General features: G+C 42.0%; 2 protein-coding genes across 2 annotated transcripts in view; one reads left to right on the top strand and one right to left on the bottom strand.

Annotated features, from left to right (window-relative positions):
• LOC143019772 (uncharacterized) overlaps positions 1-23,169 on the top strand; it is a 459,919-nt gene that overhangs the window by 64,883 nt on the left and 371,867 nt on the right. The window lies entirely within an intron of this gene.
• LOC143020054 (cytochrome P450 2L1-like) lies at positions 681-22,287 on the bottom strand. Its single transcript, XM_076176225.1, has 10 exons — positions 22,115-22,287; positions 20,501-20,600; positions 18,551-18,684; positions 11,994-12,212; positions 11,330-11,526; positions 4,402-4,516; positions 4,068-4,248; positions 3,195-3,312; positions 2,132-2,276; positions 681-1,634 (listed from the first exon to the last, which is right to left on the bottom strand). The coding sequence occupies exons 1-10, from the start codon at positions 22,194-22,196 to the stop codon at positions 1,456-1,458; spliced, it is 1,470 nt and encodes a 489-aa protein (XP_076032340.1). The 5' UTR covers positions 22,197-22,287; the 3' UTR covers positions 681-1,455.

Below are 23,169 nucleotides of genomic sequence, written 5' to 3'. Positions count from 1 at the left end.
ACATCTGCCTTCCACACCTCTTTTACTAGTCTTTCTTCACTCATTCTTTCCATGTGTCCAAACCATCCTAATATTCTTTCATCAACCCTATCTCCCAGCTCCCTTTCCACCCCTGTTCTCCTCCTCACCTCCTCATTTCTCACTCTATCTAGCCTAGTAACCCCCATCATACTTCTCAGACACCTCATCTCAAACACATTCAAACTCCTTCTCTCTTCTTCTCTTATGTTCCATGTTTCTGCCCCATACAGTGCTGTTGGCACAATCACTCCTTCATACAATCTCCTCTTAGTATCCATTCCCAAATGTCGATTCCTCATTACACTCTTTAATCCACTAATCGCTTCTCTCAACCTACATTCTACTTCCACTTTCACTCCATCTTTCCCTGCCACATTTGCACCCAAGTATCTAAAACTATCCACTTCCTCCAGTCGCTCTCCCTTAAGGCTCACTTCCAGTCTACTGCCACTTTCACCCCTTGTACATTTCATCACCTTACTTTTACCCACATTTATCTTTAGCTTTCTTCTATCACATACTCTCCCAAACTCTGCCACCAACTTCCTCAATCCCTCCTCCGATCCTGCCACAAGAGCAGTGTCTTCCGCAAACAACAGCTGGCTCACCTCCCACTTTTCTCCATTTTCTTTAAACAGCTCCAATCCCTTGCCCACTACCCTTGCATTTACCTCTCGCACCACCCCATCCATGTATAAGTTGAACAGCCAGGGTGACATAACGCATCCTTGACGAAGTCCCACCTTTACCTCGAACCACTCACTCTCTCCATTTCCAATCCTGACACAAGCTCTACTATTCTCATAAAAACTCTTGACAGCTCCCAGAAGCTTTCCTCCTATCCCGTATATCTTCATAACCTCCCACAGTGCCTTTCTGTCTACCCTATCATAAGCCTTTTCCAGATCCATAAAAGCCCAAAAAACATCCTTCCCCTTTCACATAGCTTTCTCACATATCTGTCTTACCACAAAGATCTGATCTTCACATCCTATACCCGTCCTAAATCCACACTGTTCCTCACCATTTACTCCTTCTGTTCCTCTCCTAATCCTCTCAACCAAGATCCTCCCGTAAGAAACATGATTATGAAAGTTGGAAAAAAAAAAGTTTGCATGAGAAATTAAGTGTTACAGAAAATGAGACTTCTTGGAGGATGAAAATGAGAACATCAATTTGAGGAGAGGATTTAGACCAAAGAAAGGTGTAATTACACAGGAATCAGTGCTGGCGCTAGTTTTATCAGAAATATTACAAGCAAATATGCAGGAGTAATCTGACAAAAGAATGAATAGAAAAATAAACACGTTTGACAGTAATGACAATGATTGTAGATAGAGTAGATTTGAGAAAATCTGAACAATTTGCATTTTAACTGGCTTGCACTTTCCGTTCTACAACAGATATCCTTGCCTTCAGGACTTCGCCATAGTACTATTCTCGGAGATCGACCCTAAGCACCTGAGGTCTACTCAGGTTGACAATGTGGGTGTTCCGCGGTTCGAGGCAGACTCCATCTGGACCCGAAGAGAACTCTAACTTCTGGAGAAGGGAAGTGACGATGATGAACATCTCCATCCTTGCGAGAACTTCTCCTGCGCACGACCGACGACCTACGATGGGCAGAGGAGAGATCAGTTAAATACTACTAAATCCCTTGCGATTCAAGGAGTCCGTTCAGGATGGGGCACAAGTGGAAATTCCCCTGAGTGCGATGCTGACAATTTGACCCCCAATTATCGGATCGTCACTGTCATCTTACCCCAACCCCACTTGTGACCCAGTGACATCTCGATGTGGGAACATGAGGGGAAAAGCGCTGCCACGTGTCATAGGGCATATTCACATCTTTGTTATAATCCTAAAAATGATACTCATTGTACTATCCACCTTCCTTTACATAATATAGAAAATCCAAATGGCACATAGATGTGAAATAAGAGAGAAAGATGCATTACTAAGGTTGATTTGGCTGAATGGCTAGTGGTAGATCACGACGGCTGCCACACCTTGAAAGGACTCCTTAGATCACAAAGAGAGATGCGCCGAAACTCTATACTGAGGATGTCAGAATGGATTACACTGACAAAGATGTCGTTAGCTTACTTACCAACGCCGAAGACCATGAAGCCATTTCGGGGAATCACGAACTCGTTTTTGGCGTTCAGGAAACGTTCTGGTCGAAATTCTGAAGGCTTGTCCCAAAATTCTGTGTTGGTATGGCAGCTGTAAGCGCACGGGTACAAAACGGCTCCCTGTGGAACACCGATAGTCTGAATTTGAGGTGGAAACGTTAGCCCTACACCTACAAGCGATTAGATTCATGTTAGTAGGCAGCCATGGGTCTACTACTAGGGAAACCTTGAAGGATTGATATTGGGTAGACTGAGGGTAGGGAAAGGAAAGAAAGTGAGCTCACACTCGACTTACACAAGTCGCCCTTACTGCCACCAGGTGACTCTTTAGATGTTGAAAACTCCTGTTCAAAAGAGTAAACTGCTTGAAAATGACATGTTAACTGGATCACTAGTCATCCCTGATCTAAGCGGGATAATCATCTGAGCACATGGATTAAGCACCACCTGCACTCCAACCGCCCCTCTCCTTACCCCATCGTTAGTGAGAGAGAGAGGTAGGATTTGACCTGTTTTCCTCCAGTGGAGAATAGATGGGTCAGAATTCTAATAATGTTTAAAATACACTGATATATTTTTCATGTGTTCGTGGTAGTTTCTAAATGTCAAAGTTAGTGATCCGTGTCCTTCATTAATTCGCGACGCCAAATATCTGTCTTTTATCTACGAAACCGACTCAGATCTTTGCAAATTCTTTCGTTAATTCAACGCTTTTATTTGCTTGACATCAAGAACTACGATTAATGAGATTTTTTAAGCCAACACCAAGAACTACAACTAATGATCAGTTTTATTTCAGAGGCCTCTGACACGAGTCGTCCGTAAAACCTTGGGAGCCCAGAGTTGAACAAGCGAGGACACAAATTGAAAACATCTATTAGGAAGTGGATTGTTGACGATTCTATTTAATGTTGAAGTAATCTTCTATAGGATAGATTGAGAAACTCCTGATTTGGGCAGTTTGGAGTACCTCAAATGGGGTGTTCAATTTTAAGATTGAGATCCTCGGCTCTAGGATCATGTGTTCTGGGGATTCACCTTGGGTATCCTGTAGCCGCCTAGAAGAGTGTCCTTGGTTGCAATACGGTGGAGAACAAAGGGCACCAGGCTGATGATCCGATGTACTTCGTGGATGACTGCCTCCGTGTAGGGCATCCTGTGAAATGGGGGAAATGCACAAAGTTATACACTCAGTGATACAAATACAGTGGAGAGGCCAAGTTATTCAATTCTTATTTTGCAGCCTTTGCTCTTGGCAGCAAAGAAATTGGGAGATCTTTGCTCCAGCGAGTGATCAAGAGGATTATTTTACATTGGTCAATCGAGACTACTATCTGCTTGCCTTGTATCAGAAATGATGACTCAAAACACATTCAATCTTATAGCAATGTCGAGTAACCTATTTGTACAAAACTGAGCTTAGTTTACTAGTGTTATAAAGATTAAGATCCACTTGGACTTCGCACGTATAAACGATATAATAAAATGGCATATGACTAATATGGTTTGATCGACTTTTGATTCTTGGTTTTTAGGGGTACATGGAAATCTATGAGAATGCCCAAAGGACATAAAAGGCTGGGAACGTATGTTTCTAACTATTTGAAATTTTCCTCCTACTACCACCCGGTGACATATGAACAGTTTCACTAAAACAGAACAGAAGAAAATCCAACATTTCTTCCCAGAGAGATCTATCGGAGGACCTAAAGACCACTGCTTGTTATTGTGGGACTTGGGGTTTTTCCTATCATTGAAACCTGATGAAATAATTGCTATATAACTAAATACTCGTCCCCGTAGGGTGTTAGCATTGGCGTATTTGTGAGCGGATGCCATTTTTCATACAGCTACTGAAAAAGCCGAGGACACTACAGAGATGCTGATGCTTCCAAGGAGAGACTCTCTCACTTTTTCTTGTCTTCCCACGACGGCTGTCTCTTGTCGGGCAAGACGTCATCGATCTCCTCCTGCACCTTTCTTTGGACCTCAGGGTATTGGCACATGTACAGGAGGAACCACCGCAGCGTCAGGGCCACGGTATCACTCCCTGCCATGAACAAGTCCCACAGCACGCTCACCAAAGTTTCATCTGTTTGGGAAGTGGGAGCATTTTTATTTTGGGGGGTAATTAATTTATCTTTTGACTTGTTTCTAACTACTTGAATATCTAAACCCTGACCATATTCATGTATTTGTTTATTTGCTAATGTTATTATTAGTTCATGCGGCAAGTTTTACAAACCATTGAAGGTGTTGTCAGATTTTCCCTTGCGATCCTCCTTCTCCACCAAGAAGGCATCGATGTAGTCACGCGGGTTATCAGGGTCAAGGGTTGCCTTGTGGTCGTCACAGATAACCTGTGGGGGTTAGTAAAGTGATATTTTTCTGTAAAGAGAGTGATAAGATATTCCGATCTCTCTCTAGGTATTTTTTATTGGATTATGGATTGCGATATCAGTGTTTGTGGTGTAGCGATGCTACTATTGGTGAAGAGAAAGAGGTTTTGGTGAGTTCTTCTCCTTTATTGTAAGGTACGAGTGAACTGATTTTACATGCGGCGGAAGCCGATATATATACTGCGTGGGCAAGTTACCCGTGGTGCGTAATTAGGTAATTGCACTGGGTTAGGTCGGATCAAGCAGGGTCGCGCTGGCAGAGAAGCGTCAGGTCGTGGGCATCAGTCACGTTCCCTGCCACATGACTTGTCACGGCTGTACAATACTCCCCTCTTAAATTTGCTTGGCTTAAGGGGGCGTCCTGCACGTGAGAATTTGGTGGGCGGAGTGTCGAGGTGTGCCGATTTTAGGCGGTCGATGGAAACCCATTCTGGCCTGCCGGAGATGGAGATGCGGAAGGTCTTATCTTTACGTTCAAGGACAAGATGGGGGCCAGTGTAGGGACGGGTGAGTGGTGGGGTGTGAGCGTCCGTCCTTAGGAAAACGTGCGTCGAGGTGTGGAGGTGTTTTGGGAGGTATTCCTTCACCTCCCGGTGATGTGTCGGCACGCATGGGGCAAATTTGCCGACAGTGCGTCGAAGCTGTTGCAGGCTCTCGGGAGACTCCTGTGGAGGGAAGAATTCTGCGGGCACGACGAGGTTTTGGCCGAAGACCATCTCTGCTGGAGATACGTTGAGGTCGTCCTTGATGGCTGTCCGAAGGCCAAGGAGTATCCATGGTAGCTGGGGTAGCCAGGAGCCGTTGTTGAAGCGTGCCATAAGAGATGCTTTGAGTGAGCGGTGGGTTCGCTCGACCATGCCGTTGGCTGCGGGGTTGTAGGAGGTAGTGTGGTGGACTGTAGTACCCAGGAGTTCAGCGAGAGAGTGCCACAGCCGCGACGTGAAGCAAGTTCGTCGGTCGGAGGTGACGTGTTCCGGGAGGCCAAATCTGGCTATCCATCCACTGAGAAATGCTATAGTGCAGGATGAGGCGGTACTATCCTTCATGGGGATGACCTCCAACCAGCGGGTCGATCTATCGATGGCGGTGAAGAGGTAACGATGGCCTTCCGACGGGGGGAGTGGGCCGACGACGTCGACATGAATGTGTGTGAAGCGTCGTCGGGGCTGATGGAATGATCCAATGCCTGATTCAGTGTGGCGATGAATTTTGCTTTGCTGGCAGGCAATGCAGGTTCTGGCCCACTCCTTTGCGTCCTTGGAGATGCTGTGCCAGATGAATTTCTGCTTCAGGAGCTTTGCAGTGACGCGCCCTGAAGGGTGAGACAGGCCGTGTATTAAATTGAACACTTGACGTCGAAAGGCAGCTGGGATGAGGGGTCGTGGGAGGCCGGTACTGATGTCGCAGAGGATGGTGTGGTTGTCGTGAAAAGGGACGGCTTACCACTTAAGGGATGTGATGAATGTCCTGTAGGCAAGTGTTTCAGGATCCTTCCGTTGCTCTCTGGCGAAAGCTGCGTAGTCGAGGCCGAGTTGAACTGCGTCGATGGCTATTCGGGATAGGGCGTCTGTGACGGGGTTGTTTGTACCGGGGACGTGCCTGATGGTGCAATTAAACTCAGCGATGGCGGAGAGGTGGTGGCGCTGTCTGGTAGACCAAGCGTCCTGTTGTTTTGTGAAGGCGTGCACCAGAGGTTGATGGTCGGTGTTGATGATAAATGAGGAGCCCTCGAGGAAATGGCGAAAGTGGCGGACGGCGTGGTGGATGGCGAGGAGCTCTCTGTCGAAGGTGCTGTAGTTGAGCTCGGCCTTGGAGAGTTTCCTGCTGAAGAAACCGAGGGGTGTAGGTCTGCCACTGAGGGTCTGTTCGAGCACACCCCGTATGGCGGCATTGCTGGCGTCCGTTGACAGCTGTAGCTTGGCACCTGGTGCAGGGATGATGGAGAGGGTGGTGGCACGGGCAAGGGCTTTTTTGGCGTTGACGAAGGCAGCTTCCATGGCGGGGTTCCACAGGAGGTCCTTTGGTTTTCCGTGAAGGACGTTATAAAGTGGGTGCAGCGTTTGAGCGATGTTAGGGAGGAAACGGTGATAGAAGTTGACCATCCCAATAAATTCCTGCAAAGCTTTGATGGTAGCAGGTTTGGGAAATTTGTCGACTGCGGCGACTTTATCCTGCAGGGGATGAACGCCGTCAGGAGAGATGAGGTATCCCAAAAATGGGACAGACTTTTTTCCGAAGCTGCATTTGTCAAAGCGGACAACGAGGCTGTTGTCCTGGAGACGCTCGAGGATGGTCCGCACGTGTTGGACGTGCTGGTCAGGCGAGTTGGAGAAGACCAGAATATCGTCGAGGTAGCATACGCAAAAGTCGAGGTCGCCGAGGATGCCGTCCATTAGGCGCTGGAAGGTCGCACCTGAGTTTCGCAAGCCGAAGCAGGAGTAATTAAAGGTGTACTTCCCGAAGGGGGTGGTGATGGCGGTCTTCGGGATATCGTCTGTATGCACCGGAACTTGGTAGTAGCCCCACAGGAGGTCCAGTGTCGAAAAGATCTTGTCACCGTTGAGGTATGTGGTGACGTCGGCGATGTTTGGGAGAGAGTAGTGGTCAGGTTCCACCATCATGCTCAGCCGCCGGTAGTCTCCACAGGGGCACCAGGAACCATCGTTCTTCTTGACGAGGTGGAGAGGTGAGGACCAAGGGCTGGAGGCCTTTTGGCATAGGCCTAGTCTCTTCATCTCTTGGAAGGTTTTCTTGGCGACGGCGAGTTTCTCGGGCGGTAGACAGCGGTATTTGGCAAATACCGGGGGCCCAGACGTCTTGATGTAGTGGTACACACCATGTTTAGCTGGCGTCTGTGGTGTCTGTCGCTGCTCAGTTTTGAAGACGTCGGGGAATTTCGTGAGCAGGTGGGTGTAAGGCATTCTAGCGTCGATGGTGGCGACCTTGGTTGGCTGTGGCGCGATTTGCAGGGGCGTCGAGACGGATGCGGTTGCGCAGACTAGGCGGCTGTTGGCGATGTCGACCAGTATCCTGTAATGAGCGAGGAAGTCAGCACCGAGAAGGGGCGTCTTGATGTTTGCCAGGATGAAGTTCCATGAGTAGTGGCGACTCCCAAAGGTGAGGTTCAGGCGTTTCCACCCCTAGGTAGCTATGGTAGTGCCGTTAGCTGCAACGAGCCTAACGCCAACGTCCTTGGGGACCCGGCGTTCTGCAGCGGATGCAGGAATTGTGGACCTGCAAGAACCAGTGTCAACAAGGAAGCGACGTTTAGAGGCCTTGTCGTTGATGTAGAAGCCCGTTGCGCCTGTTGGGGCCACCGTGATGTACGGTAACCCATTTAGGTGTTTTTTGTTCAGGCACATCCTGGCTGGCATTTCTTGGCGAAGGCGCCGAATCTTGTGTGGTAGTACCACAGGTGCAGAGCGGGGGTGGTCCGGCGTCGCTGACTTTGCTGGTGTTGTTGGCGCCTGTTGGCTGGCGATGCTGCTGCGGCGAAGATTTCGTCCGTTATGTCGTCCGTAGCACAGACATCCTGACTCCTTGCTGCGGCGGCGTGGGCATCGGCGAGATGGTCCGCCTTCCGTGAAACTTGGTTGGTGGTCATTTCCTCGGTCATTTCCAAAGGCGGATCGGACGGGCGCTGGGAGGCGCATGAGCCACAATTGACGAAGCATATCGACGTTCCTGCTGGTTCCGTTGGCTGTGGGTAGGAGGCGGGCGATGGACATCATCTCGAGGTATGCTGTACTTGGTTTAATGTCCCCCAGTGGCTGTTGGGAGAGTTGGAGGATTTTTGCGGCTCTGGAGGCTGCTGACGGCGTGAATTCCTGAAGCAAGTACTATTTCAGAACGTCATACTGAATAACGCCGTCGTGTTGATCAAGCCATTGGGAGATGAGTGGGAACACATCCTCGGGGATCGCCTCGAGAACATAGTCTGCCTTCGTTTAGGACGCGCTGATATTGCGCAGGTGGAACTGAATCTCCGTTCGTCGAAACCAGGAGGGGGCGTCGACCGTAGAAAAAGGCGGCACCTTCAAGGAGACGGCGTTGACGGTGTTGGTAGCGGGCAGCGTGGCGTCGGGGGTGGCGTCGGGGGTGGCGGTAGTAGATGGGTCCATTGTCGCTCCGAATGGTCACCAGTGTAGCGATGCTACTATTGGTGAGGAGAAAGAGGTTTTAGTGAGTTCGTCTCCTTTATTGTAAGGTACGAGTGAACTGATTTTACATGCGACGGAAGCCGATATATATACTGCGTGGGCAAGTTACCCGTGGTGCGTAATTAGGTAATTGCACTGGGTTAGGTCGGGTCAAGCAGGGTCGCACTGGCAGAGAAGCGTCAGGTCGTGGCCATCAGTCACGTTCCCTGCCACGTGACTTGTCGCGGCTGTACAGTGGGAGAGGAAGAAAAGTCTGTTGGAAAATGCAATGATAGCCGTGTATATAAGGGGGCTATTGCCACTGAGCGTTTTTGGGGGGAGATTTATTGAGATTTAATTCACGGGAATGGAGGCATGTGGCAGGGAACTTGGGGATCAAAACTCGCATCTATATTGACCAATGAAAGCGGGGTATATGGTCGGAGACATAATGATAAAGGCAGAAAAACGGAATTTTTTAGTGAGAGGTCAACTGAAATGAGAAGATGGAGTCTGAGAAAATGTTAGAAATGAAGTGCATTTTGGTAGAAGAAAAATAATCTTTTTACAATCCCCATGGACCAATAGGAAATTTTTGTTTATTGTGCTTGTTTTGATCGCTACATCAAAGAAGATATTTGAGTTAATGTGGGGTACTCATCGTGGCTTGAAAAAGATGCATGAAGCAGGGAGTTTCTATTATGGAGACTAACGTTGCTATTATCCTCAGATTATTAGATTATGTTTTAGTATCACTTTCATTGCCACAGCTGATGGTATTGTTGCGATGATGTAACAATGCCAGTCTAGCAATTAGACAAACAGAACAAGTACGAATAGTAGCACAAAAGTGATTCAACCTTGTCCCGAAACTTTGATACCTGAATCATCTCCATTAATTAAAAGTAGAAACAAATTCTTATCGAATCACCAGGGGCTGATCTGGTGAGTGGTTCAACATTCAATAGGGGAGACACCTCTTGACCGTAGCGTTTTTGCTGACTTTCGGTGATAAGATACTTTGCCTCATGTCTATGTGAAAAAATTATTTCTTATTTAATATATGGTCGTTGCAGCGGAATCCTGTGCCTCTGAAGATACTCTGCTCCGAGGGCTTTCAGAAATTACTTCAATTTCTTAGTAAATTCTTTGTTTGCTGCCGTACAGTACGGCAAATGCCATTAGTGACTGGAAAATGTGGATTTGATTTCTTTGGCACATGCATCCACTCAACTAGGTATTCTAGAAAAGAATGCTTACAGCTAAATAAACCATTCCAAGACGTCTGGTAACATCCGTGTCAAATCTTCCAGATAATTACGTTTAGTAGTTTTACTGGTTATTTTTGTAGCCATTTTAAACGCTTAGATTTTGGTCTTCACCCTCAAGTAGGCTTATGTCCTAATGGTTTCGCCTTCACATCATCACTGACTTGAATTTGTGGATAAGGCACATGTTGGACAACTAGACCTTCTAGACAGCGTAATCAAGATCTACCTACGTATCTACCCTTCATCTATCGGCTCTCGCACATATGCTATACTATGCTATGCATTTTCGCTGCACCCGGAGTACAAGCGAGATGGTACGCACGACCGTACTACACATCCAAGGGTCAGTCGCTATTGTACTCATTATCAAGGGCGTGACCCAAGATCACCGCAGCTGTTCGGAAACCTCTGAAACCTTGCTAACCAATGTTATTATCACTTTCATAATAAATTTGCCTAAGTCATTTCTCTCCTGTTCAAGTTCGGACACCATTATAAACTATCACCAACTATGTATCATCTTCTCCTTAATCATATCAATAATGGAAAAGACTATTTGAATGTATATATAGGCTTCTACTCTCTGTGAGAGCTCACATATATTCTCTACATCAATAAAGAAATGAAAGGCTCCTGCTGTTTTGAGTTCGCCTCCATCAACTTCGCCATCCATGCCTCTCGCAAGCCACGTACAGCTACCATCAACCTATTATTCATCTCATTTATTGCAGAAGGGAAGAAACTTGTTTTATGGTATAGCGAAATCATATAGGAAAAGGTAAAACGATATAACATTAAAGACATAGAAGGTAATGTTCTTACGGATCTAGAAGATATATACAAGGGATGAACAGAATACTTCCAAGAGCTTCTAAATGCAGGAAATAAAGAAGAATTGCAACAAAGGGGGGACTATTTAGATGAAGAAGAACATGATGAAAAAAAATAGGCACTGAGAAAAATAAAAAATCCTCAAGTACCAGGAATAGATGAAATAACAATAGAGCTAACAAATGAGGGAAGAAGTGTAGTACAGCAAAATGTATTGAAACTCATAAATAAAACTAAAAGAGAAGAAAATACCTGTCGATCATGAGTCCAACACATGATCCAAGACCATGGTGAATCGTACACACAAAAACAAACACGCACACATATATCAGAAAAAATTCGTTTATGTATTATATTGACTTTTTTTTTAATTGGCAACAATATAAATGTGATGCAAATTTCAACATCGATATTAGAGTCTAAAAATAAGAAAAATATAGAGAAAATAGTGCATGATAATAGATACAAAGCGTCAAAATGAATGAACAATGTTATACGTATTCATTTCTAAGGTAAGGCAGAACACGACTTACGTTGATATATTTTGTGAAGTTCTTCTTAGCTTTAATTAAGGTCTTTCGAAAGAACCTATTCTTCACCCAAGAAGGGATGATCTTATTAAGCCATGGAAAGTAGTCGATGGTCATCATAATGCTAAAGCTTTCTTGAAATTCCGTGATGATCCTACTCAAACTCTTAATCTCTTCGCTGTCAATGTCATAACGTTGGCCTGAGGAAGAATGACGCGGTGTTACCAAATGCTCTTGACATATGCTCTTCTACCTCCAGTATACGAAGACATAAAAACACGAATAAGTAGACATATAGATAAATAGAAAAGGAAACCTTCGTCAAGTCATTTCATATCAATCTTTAAAAGAATTTGCAGATCACCACAGGAATATAAGTATTACCTGGGTCATACTCTAGCACCACACAAACCTTGATCATAACGTGAAATTACTAGCAAACAACCAAACAAACCATAGGTAAACAAGCCAACACGACCGAAAGGATAACCTCTTTGTCGGAGGAATTCATAAAGCTTTAATTAACCCACTGAATCTCATTGCTTCGAGGTGCGTTCTACGCGAAGGTCTTTGTAAGAAGTTCGATTCATTCATTAACCCTGCAGGCATCAGGGTAGTTTTATAGAATAGAACAAACAAAACAACAATATCATTGAACTAAACTCACTTGCTACTAGTTGCCAAATAATATTAGTCACAGCAACATTTATGAAGTAGCCGAGATCGGTGAGACCTCCGGCAGCCTTCTCGAACTCCTTAACCATCTTCTGGGCCTCGAGCTCGATGGCATCGGTCATGTAACTCTTGCCCATGCCGAGGTCTTTGAGCTGCCTCACGGCGAAGCGACGGTTCGTCTGCCACAACAGCCCATTGCTGGAGGTGATCCCTTTGCAAAAATGAAAGACACTATTTGAACGTTTGCTCGTTGGGTAACTAGTCTGCAAGAGTGATTACAATGTACTACTGAACCGGATACTAGGTAATAGTGGGTAGTGGTGGCAGGAATGGCCATTTATCCACAAGGAGATGAGACAACAGGGAAACAAATTAATATTGGATGGATGTGGGTTGGGTGAAGGATGGCTGCAGGTTTTGTCAGGGAGAAGAGGCCTTAAGATGTATGGACACACAACACACGGACACACACACACACACACACACACACACACACACACACACACACACACACACACACACACACACACACACACACACACACACACACACACACACACACACACACACACACACTTCAACGAATGGACGGCTTAGAAGACGTTCTGAAGAAAAGTGAAGTCTGTGGATCCCAACGCAAAGAGAAGTGCCTAGTGTTTTTGCAGGGTGGGGGGGAAATTGCTCGTGGAGTAGTGGGAACGTAGGGAAAGAGGAAAAGGGGAGGGATTACTGAGGGAAATGGAAGGAAATGAGGAGGGAGTAGACTTTGCCCAGCCAGACAAGCGGAAAGTAAACAAAAGACTTAGCGAGGATCAAATGTCTAATAAAAATGTAAAGATTAGAAGTATAGAGAGGAGCAATACAGAAGAAAGTGACGAGAATATGTTCCAGGGATTTAAAGAGGGTGGGGGGGACACAACCCCCCCCCCCGACTGATAAGACTAGAGGAGAGAGTTGATAAGGTGATCGAGGACTTGGAACGTAAGTTAGGTAATGTAGACTCCATTTTCCAGAGAATTGAAAGGTTGGAACAACTAGAGAAGGCTAACAGAAACTTAACTGAAGAAATAGAGGACCTAAAAAGACAGTTAGGAAATGTAAAGGAGGAGAATGAGAAATTGAAGAAGAATAGTAATGAAAATAGAGAGAAAATAGCTACAGAAGCTAAAAATTGGAGAATAACTCAAGAAGGGAATAAGGTTTCATTCACTGACATAGTCAAACAGCAATTGAAAGAACATAATGAAGACTCAGTTATTAAAGTGATGAGACAGAAGGAGAATATAGTAAGAGAATTAGCTGACAAAAAGAAATGTATAATTATATTAGGAATGGAAGAGAAACATAACCCAGATAGAACCGCAAGAATCAAGGAGGAAAATGAAAGAGTAAGCAGTTTATTAAAATTAGTCCAGGAAGATGAACCAGAAATTATAAAGGAAATTGAGGAAAAATTCAGACTAGGAAAATATAGTACAGATAAGACCAGACCAATTAAGATTAAATTCAGGTCACAAACAACGGCAGAGAAAATTCTATCCAAGACAGGGAAACTAGCAACAAATGATCAATATAAAAAGGTATGGATAAAAAGAGAAATGAATAAGGAGGAAAGAGAGGCAGAAAAGAAGAAAAGAATTGAAGCTAAGGCAAAAAACGAGGAAAGAACGGAGTCAGAGAAAGAGAGATTCTATTGGAGAGTAGTGAACATGAAAATAAAGCAGTTCGACATACTAAAGAAAAACATAAGGGAAACAGAGAACACAATGGAAGTGGCAGAAAACTAAGAGTGTCTTACACAAATATAGATGGATTGATAACAGGATTGAATGAACTGAATGATTATTTGAAAGAAAAAGAACCGGACATAATGGGAATTGTAGAAACAAAATTAAAAGGCCCACTACCACCCAACAGTGTAGGACATGATACATACAATTATTGGATTAGAAACAGAGAGAAAAAACAAGGGGGTGGAGTTATGTTCCTGACTAAGAAGGATATAAACGTGAAAGGTGTCATATATGGAAAGAATACAGTAGAGATGATTATGATAGAAGTGGAAGACCGAGATAAGAAGAGCAGAAAATTTGTGATCAATTATGTGCCTCCGAAAACAGCCTCATGGGAGGAGAGTGAACATAAAAATATGTTAGAGGACACAAAGATAGCATTAACTAAGATAATGGAAGACGGAGGAAGAATAGTTATGATGGGCGACTTTAATTGCAAAGAAATCTGCTGGGAAGAAATGACAGTAAAGAGTGGTGATGACTCATGGGGAAATGCTCTACTTGAGATGATTACTGACCATTCAATGACACAATGGATACAAGAGAACACTAGGTATAGAAATGAAGAAGAACCATCGAGGCTAGACTTATTAATTACATCTGAACCTAGAATAGTGGACAAGATTGAATATAAAACACCAATAGGTAAAAGTGACCACATATTGATTGAACTGGAACTTAATGAAGAAAAATATATGAAAAGAAATGAACAATATAGAAAAGGAAGAATGATGTATGAAAAAACAAACTTTGATAAAATAAGAGAATTCTTCCAACAAGAAAACTGGGAAGAAATATACAAAGAAGAAACATCAGTGGAAAAGAAATGGAATATCTTGACAAAAATTTACAAAAAAGGAGTGGAAAAGTATGTCCCAAGACAAAAACAAGAAAAAGAATATGTAAAATGCTGGTACAACAAAAGTTGTAGGGAGTTAAAAGACAAAAGAGACAAAGCCTGGACCAGATGGAAAAAAGACAGAAGACCTGAAAAATGGAAAATATATACTGGTTATAGAAATGAATATGTACAAAAGTGCAGAGAGGAAAAAAGAAAATATGAAAAAGATGTTATAGAAAAGTGTAAAGATCAACCAAAACTATTCTACAGATTTGTAAACAATAAACTGAAAAACAAACAAGGCTTGGAGAAATTAAGACAAGGAGGAGTTGAATACACTGAGGAAATGGAAATGGCAGAAATTATGAACAAACATTTTAAATCAGTGTTTACAAGGGAAAATATACAACCTGAAGAGATTGAGTGGAAGGAAAAAGTCCCCCCTATGGAAGAAATAGAAGTAACAAAGAATGAAATATTGACACACTTGGGTAATTTTGATGTCAGAAAATCGCATGGGCCAGATGAAATAGCAAACTGGATTCTGAAAGAATGCAGGAATGAACTGGCAGACAAAATACATAGCATAATAAGCAGTTCCTTAAAAGAAGGAAAAGTTCCAGAAGATTGGAAAAAAGCAAATATAGTACCTATATATAAAGGAGGAAATAAAGAAGAACCTACCAACTATAGACCAGTCTCTCTAACAAGTACAATAGCAAAAATATGTGAAAGAATTATCAAAAGTAGATGGGTAAAATACTTGGAAAAAAACAACGTACTAAATCCAAGGCAATTTGGATTCAGACAAGGACGATCATGCGTCACCAATTTAATATGTTTCTATTCAAGGCTAATAGATATAATACAAGAAAGAGATGGATGGGCTGATTGTGCATTTCTAGACCTAAAAAAAGCTTTTGACAAAGTACCACATAAGAAGCTGCTTAAGAAATTAGAATATAAAGGAGGAATACAAGGTAAATTGCTAAATTGGATGGAAGACTTTTTGCAAGACAGAAAAATGAGAGTAGTGATAAGAGATCAGCACTCAAAATGGAATGAAGTAATAAGCGGTGTCCCGCAGGGAACAGTTCTGGCCCCAATAATGTTTGCTATATATATTAATGATATGGATGAAGGAATTGAAAGCTATATGAGCTTCTTTGCAGATGATGCAAAACTACTGAAAAGAATGAAAACTGAAGAAGATTGTGAATCACTACAGAGAGATCTAAATAAAGTACAGGAATGGAGTAGGAAGTGGGAGATGGAGTTCAATACAAAAAAGTGTAGTATAATGGAATTTGGAAAAAGCAAAAACAGAATAACAGGATCATATAATTTGGGAGAAGAAGGAATAAAAAGAGTAGAAAATGAGAAGGACCTGGGAGTCATTGTTATGAATAATATGTCACCTGAGAAACATATAAATAAGATTTTTGGAGAAACCTATAATTTAATAAGAACAATCAAAGTGGCATTTACATACCTGGATGAAGAAATGGTGAGAAAAATCCTAATCACCCTGATAAGACCAAGATTGGAATATGCAGCAACGATATGGTCACCAAGTACAAAAAAATGTATAAAAAAACTTGAAAGAATACAAAGAGCAATTACAAAATTGGCACCAACACTCTCAAAACTATCATATGAAGAGAGACTACAAAAACTTAAACTACAGACACTAGAGCAAAGAAGAGAGAGAGGAGATTTGATAACTATTTACAGAATCATGAAAGGCATAGAAATTACTGATAGAGAGAATCTGATAAAATGGGATGACAGAAATACAAGAGGACACGGAAAGAAAATAAAAAAAGACAGCTATAGAAGAGATTTGAAAAAGAACAGCTTTCCTCACAGAGCAATAGACAGTTGGAACAAGTTAGATGAGAAAGTGGTGTGTGCAAAAACAATACATGAATTTAAAAATAGTTTAGATAAAATGAGATATGAAGACGGGACCCCACGAGCATAGCTCCCCTTCCCGTAAAATACAACTAGGTAAACTAGGTAAATACACACACACACACACACACACACACACACACACACACACACACACACACACACACACACACACACACACACACACACACACACACACACACACACACACACACACAAACACACAAACACACACACGTATATATATATATATATATATACATATATATATATATATACATATATATATATATATATACATATATATATATATATACATATATATATATATATATATAAAGGGTATATATAGGCAGGATATTTTCTCTAATGCATAGTTCATTAAAAGTGAATACGAGTTCTTAATACACACTTTCTTAAAAGGATTATTTTCTTCTCGGTAGTGTTTTTATTTCTTTTAACAGGTTACGGGTAATGTTTCCGTAAGCACAGATTATTTTCATGCAGCTAAATCGCAATTTCGGGTTTCTCAACCCTTCTCCAGTAGCTTTGGTGTAGATTTTTCTTCTTAGGAAGGGGAGTCCCCTTCCATAAAACAACTCGGCAATTGGCCTTCGCGAGTTCCTTCCCTACGTTGTCTTTTTTCTTCTGGAGACTCGTCGTCGTCTCGAGTAGGCTTTCTTTTTCTTTAAGGAAAAATCTGTCTAATGTTTGTTGCACTTTTCTACGTTGCACCATTTTTCTGGAGTACGTCATGACGTTATCGTTGAAAATGTTCATTGCAGTGTGTACAGTTTTTTTGAATTAGAAATGACCTGTTGATCCATGGGTTAAAGAATCAGTGTCATATTAGGGGGTAGGAGTTTAATCGTTATAAAGTCTAATGAAGCTGATAGCTCTTTCTCTAAAGCAGGGGGTGGGCAGGGGCGTTATCCATCACAAAAAGGCACTTTTCAGGCAAACCCTTTCTTGAGGTACGCTTTTACTTGGAGAGTGGGGGGGCAAAAACACCTTTAACCCATTCCTTGAAGAATTGCTGTGTTATCCAAGCCTTAGTATTGGTGCGCCAAATAACCAGCAACGAACTTTTTTGCACTTGATTTCTTGCGAATATACGGGGATTGTCTGAATGATAAATCAGCAGGAGCTTAATCTTGCAATCACCACTAACATTTGCGCAAAACAGTAGTGTGAGACGATCTTTCATGGCTTTATTGCCAGGCAATGCTCTTTCTTCTTTAGTGATGAGGTACCGTTTGGAAGCTTTTTCCAAAACAGCCCCGTTTCATCGCAATTAAATACTTGCTGTAGCACAAATCCTTCAGCAGTAACATAGTCATTAAATATGTCAACGAATTCACCAGCTGTGACCTGGTACGCACGGTCTATGCCAGTGCGGTCTTTGAACTTTTCAAACCAGCCCCTGCTGGCATTGAACACGAACTTTTCACTGTCACTCACACTACTCGTACTCGGAGTTTTCTTCTCTAACTCGGCGTAAATCGCCAAAGCTTTCTCGTAAACTGTCGGTTTTTTGTTTGTTCAAGGTAAGAAACGTTCGATGTTTGTTGTACCACTGTATATATATATATATATATATATATATATATATATATATATGTATATATATACATATATATATGTGCGTGTGTGTGTGATTGTGTATGCATACACACACACACACATACACACACAAACACACACACACACACACACACACACACACACGCACACACACACACACACACACACACACACACACACACACACACACACACACACACACACACACACACACACACACACACACACACACACACACACACACACACACACACACACACACACACACACACACACACACACACACACACACACACACACACACACACACACACACATATGTATATATATATATATATATATATATATATATATATATATATATATAAACACACCATGACCAATTGAACTGTCGCGTCTGATTATATATAAACTCACCAAGACCGAATGTGCCACTCATAAAATTGTAAATTTCCCACCCGGGTCGATCGAGAAACTCCTGCCTAGTGCAGACTTCCTTGATGAGATCCTGGTCACATACATATACGTTGACAGTAGTTCCCACACGGGCTCTGGTAGAAGAAAAATAATTATGGAGGTTAGTGTACGATGGGGGGACAAGAAGAAGGAAAGAGGGAAGTCAGGAGAGTTAGAGGCAACAGGAAGTCTGAGATGCGTTTTGAAGTCAAAGGGGACGGGGAAGGGAAACAATTGTTAAGAAGTGGTAGAAAAAAATTATGAAGGCTACATCCTTCGTATCTTTTCATATTTGTTTCAACTTCTTTTATGTAGTGTAGTAGTCTTTGTATGATATTGTTCATCATAACTGAACCAAATTTTCTTTTGCAGGCTTCATTGAATTACTCACATAACATGAAATAAAACACGATATAAAGGTAAATGTTTAATCTAATCTTAGTGTGACGGTTTTTGTTTTCACTCTGAATGTAGTAATGTCATGATAGTCGCTAATAAATCTTTTAGTGAGTTCATTATTAGTACAGTAAGGTTTTAGCTTGTCTGTATTTCTAAGGATTATAGTAGGATTCACGTTCTGAAATCGAAAATCCATGATAGAGAGGTTCAGGAGCTGAGAATAAACAAATATTTTCAGTCGTTCACGTTTTTCCTTTGAGGGGAGAGGGGAAGGCTAAGAATGACGGATCTCGAGTATCTGAGACCGAATGACGCCTCGACTGTCGTCGTGGGTTGGCTCACCAGTGGGGACGCGGTCCCCCATCCATCCAGCTTTTCACATCAAGACGCTTTAGTCCGCTCGGTCACACCGCTTCCCTTTTTTAAAAATTCATAAATGTAGATGTGTTCGCGGGGCGTCCTAGGATAGTAAAAGAATCTAGATTAGTGGAATATACTTTGTCTGGGAGAGGAAACAAAAGAGTAGGTTCAGTTTGGTGAAGGAGACAAAGATAATCAGACCAAAGCAGGCCGAAGCAAAGACACGGCTCCTGCCTTCCTCTGGGTAATCCCCATCGCCTTGTTGGGTATAGTAGATGGTGTAAAAACTGCTAGCACATAAAGAATACTTCGATAAGTTTGTATAGAGAGAGTAGGAAAAGGTGAAGAGCGTAAAGACAGGGACAGAAGTGAAGAGGTGGTCGGTGCATTGGAATCCATGAGCGTAGCAGTGACATCTACAGAAAAAAGCACCAGGATTTCATCTTACACCGGTGCTGATGGCTGGCCTGACGGCTGTAGTTTTACTTGAGGACCCGGTGGCTGTGCCCAGCATCCCCACCAGCTCAATGACCTCCAGTGTTGAAACGACAATAAAACAGAACGTCTTCGTCGTTTTCCTTCAACGTGTCAATTTTTTTTTTGACAAAATATAGATATTTTCACGCACCCCCATCATTATTCTGCTGAGAGTAACACGACATGAAGAATAATTTGATAAGTGTGTATAGTTCCGATGGGTGTCAGAAACATGATACAAAAATATGATGTATATTTCATAAAGATGTTGTCATACATACGCTGTATCTTCGAAATACCGCATTGACTTGTTGCACAACGAAAGATGCATTCAATTTTACAGAAACATAAACTGTAGATCCCACTATCGAAGAGAGGAAAAAATGTTATACGAAGATACGTATATTGCAATCACTGTCTGTGATTCTCTTCACGCTGAAGAGGATCACAGACAGTGATCGTAATATACGCATCTTCGTACAACATTCTTCTCTCCGATAGTGGGATCTACAGTCCATCTTACCAGTGTGTTAGAACGTTTAATCCGCTTACATAGGCATGTTTTGTACCTTTTCATTTTATTAAGATAAGGTAGTGGTGGGGAATCAATGAAATGAGTTATAAAGGCTACCAATCTGTGGAAGGCTTCACCGTTCTGTTGTTATGTGTACTTACATGAAGATGTTTCCATACTTCTTTCTCATCTCCTCGACCTTGGGCTGCCTTGGAATCAATGAAGTGTACAAATTGCCCACGAATGGAAAACCCCATGGTCCTGTCAAAGAATAAACACTTAGTGTAAAAAAAAAAAAAAGTCTGTTAACATACCATACGATACATACTAAGTTTTAGAGAATACTAAATGACTGGCTCGCTATGCAACTCTACGATGATCTAGTATTTCAGGGCGGTTGGCGACTCAGTTGCTGGGTAGTCCCCTTTGCAGGTCCAATTTGTAAGCCCCGTTACCGTAAGCAGCTTATCAAGACGCATCTAGTGTTGCATTTTTGTGGGCAAAACATCATCATTGTATAACAAAAGGCATCTTTCCCATTATAAGGAAGGTAGTCATCCATGTCATGCGTCCTCCCCACCCTTATCTACTTGAACTGTCAGAAGTAAAATGGCTGATATTATATTAGATTGAATGTTGATGGTAGGGGACCTCTCTTGAATAAATGCAGCTTCCAATATTTCTTAATTTCCTTGCGTTATATTATCATATTCTTAACTGTGACTCAATCTATATTCTTTACATTTATTGTTAATCTAATTTGCATTGTTATTGTTTTGAATTACATGTAAGAATATTTCATACTGAAACAAGTAAAATGTAATAAAATCACTTATAGCACTGCTGCCACCTCGTTAAAAATTTCGTCTATTTGCCATCCATTACGAAAAAAAAAAACAATATTAATAATAAAACAATGTGTCTAAAGTATTTATAGAATCAAATTATTCATACTTTATGTAAAGGACATATTAAACCATGCAGGTGCATTGCGTCGCCTGCAATGGTATCTGGGAGGAATTGCATCTTCAAGGGTGTTATGGTAACTCGTACACCTTTGTGCCCAGGGTGTCCTTTTAAGGAAAAAGGACAATTGATTTTCACGAAGTGTTTCATCTGTAAGTTTCATCTGTAAGTTCGACCAATATTTTTCTTTCTAATGAATATTAACCATATGACCCAGCTTTGCCCGATAACTACAATAGAAATAGTCTGTAATCTTTAATACAGAGTAAATCACAAATGTGACCTAATTTACAAATTGTCCTTTTTTATCTACACACTCTTCGGGTTGATCGAAATCTGGAGACGCGAACCCTTCTTTTTTAGAGAGATATTCCGGTTCAAATAGATAAGCCGTGACTATACCGTTCTTGGCTGACATCTAAGGAGTCAAGATTATTCTCAAAAGACGATGAAAGCCGGTCAATATCACTGAAGAAATCGTCTGTTTCGTTACTTGACGACTTTGGTTACACTGACATTGTACTCTCGTGACGTTTTCACCAAACTAATGCGCATCAACAAACTAATGCGCTATATGCGATATTTTAGAATGCAAACTAGTATATGACAAATATTTTCGACCAAAAGCACTTCAGATACTACATTTATGATAGAATATTCATTTTAAACATGGTTCTCGTGAAAATAGATAACATTACAAAATAAAAAAATACGAAGTTGTACCTTAGTAGTTACCCTTTAAGAAATTTGGTCGGGGGATCAGTGAGATTCCTTGCACCTTCAGTAAATCAAAACGGCACAATACAAACCTGGAGGGAGGCCCACCGGCTTCTTACAAGCTTCCCATAGTGCCCATAAGAAAATCAAGCTGAGAATCACTTCAAGCCACATATTGTACGCCTCTGTTCACTCGGTGTGAGACGTTCCAACTGAATGTAAATACAGTTAGGCAGACGGGTATTGCCTGTGTATACAAATGAAGGTCGTTGACTTCCTTAGCAACGAATGCCGTTCTGCGTGTCAGGAAAACCGGCCTTATCTCTCTCTCTCTCTCTCCCTATCAATAAAAAACGGATAAGTAGACAGATAAATAAACCAAAATAGAAAGATATAGCTGAAACCTCAGATCACCACGGGATATATAGAACTATGGCGAAGACTTAAAGGTGTATTGGTATGATACCATTGTGTACATATTATAATTACGTACAACATTGTACTAGTATTATGCATTATACTTGCAGAGTGTTCAATTATGGTTGTATTTTTCAATTGCATAATTGTCATAGATGTATTGTATATTGATTTTGTTATTGTTATAGTCTATTTTCGTGTGCCTTTTTTTTAAGGAGGACCAAGGCGAATCGAGTATGTTTCCCGCGCTAGATCGGGGGCTTAGCGTTCCCTAATCGACCAATCTTGATTTCGCCTTCTAGTGAGCGCACGTTTTGTCTCTAGTGCTAAATGATTTATACATTTAATTCAATTTCGTTTCATTACCCACCCTATACATAAAATGGTGGCAGCGGTATAAAAACGTGTGCTATTGTGTGAGCATTTTGTTTTGTGCATTAAAAAGTACTCCAAACGCAATTTTGAACTTTGAAGTGTTGTGAACTCTGGGGCTGGCCTTTGCTTCCCTCGCGGACGCGTATATTTTCTCTCCCCTTTCCTCTTTTTGACAGCCAGGTGATTATTACGAGCAATTCTGGAACAACTGACATCAGTGACTTTTTTTTTTTTTTTTTTTGCAATGGCGCTCAGGAACAGTGTATTTAAAATGTGCGCCATGTGACTTTCTTTAGACGAATATCTCGTGGTTCCTAGTTTTCGGGCTTCGTTTGAACTTTTGGTTATCGCCATC

This window comes from Oratosquilla oratoria, chromosome 38 (assembly GCF_046742065.1).
Source record: "Oratosquilla oratoria isolate Oo_2021 chromosome 38, ASM4674206v1, whole genome shotgun sequence".
NCBI classification, from domain to species: Eukaryota; Metazoa; Arthropoda; class Malacostraca; order Stomatopoda; family Squillidae; genus Oratosquilla; species Oratosquilla oratoria.
The sequence above is the reverse complement of the archived record's forward strand: the minus strand, read 5'-3'. Positions and strand labels throughout refer to the sequence as shown.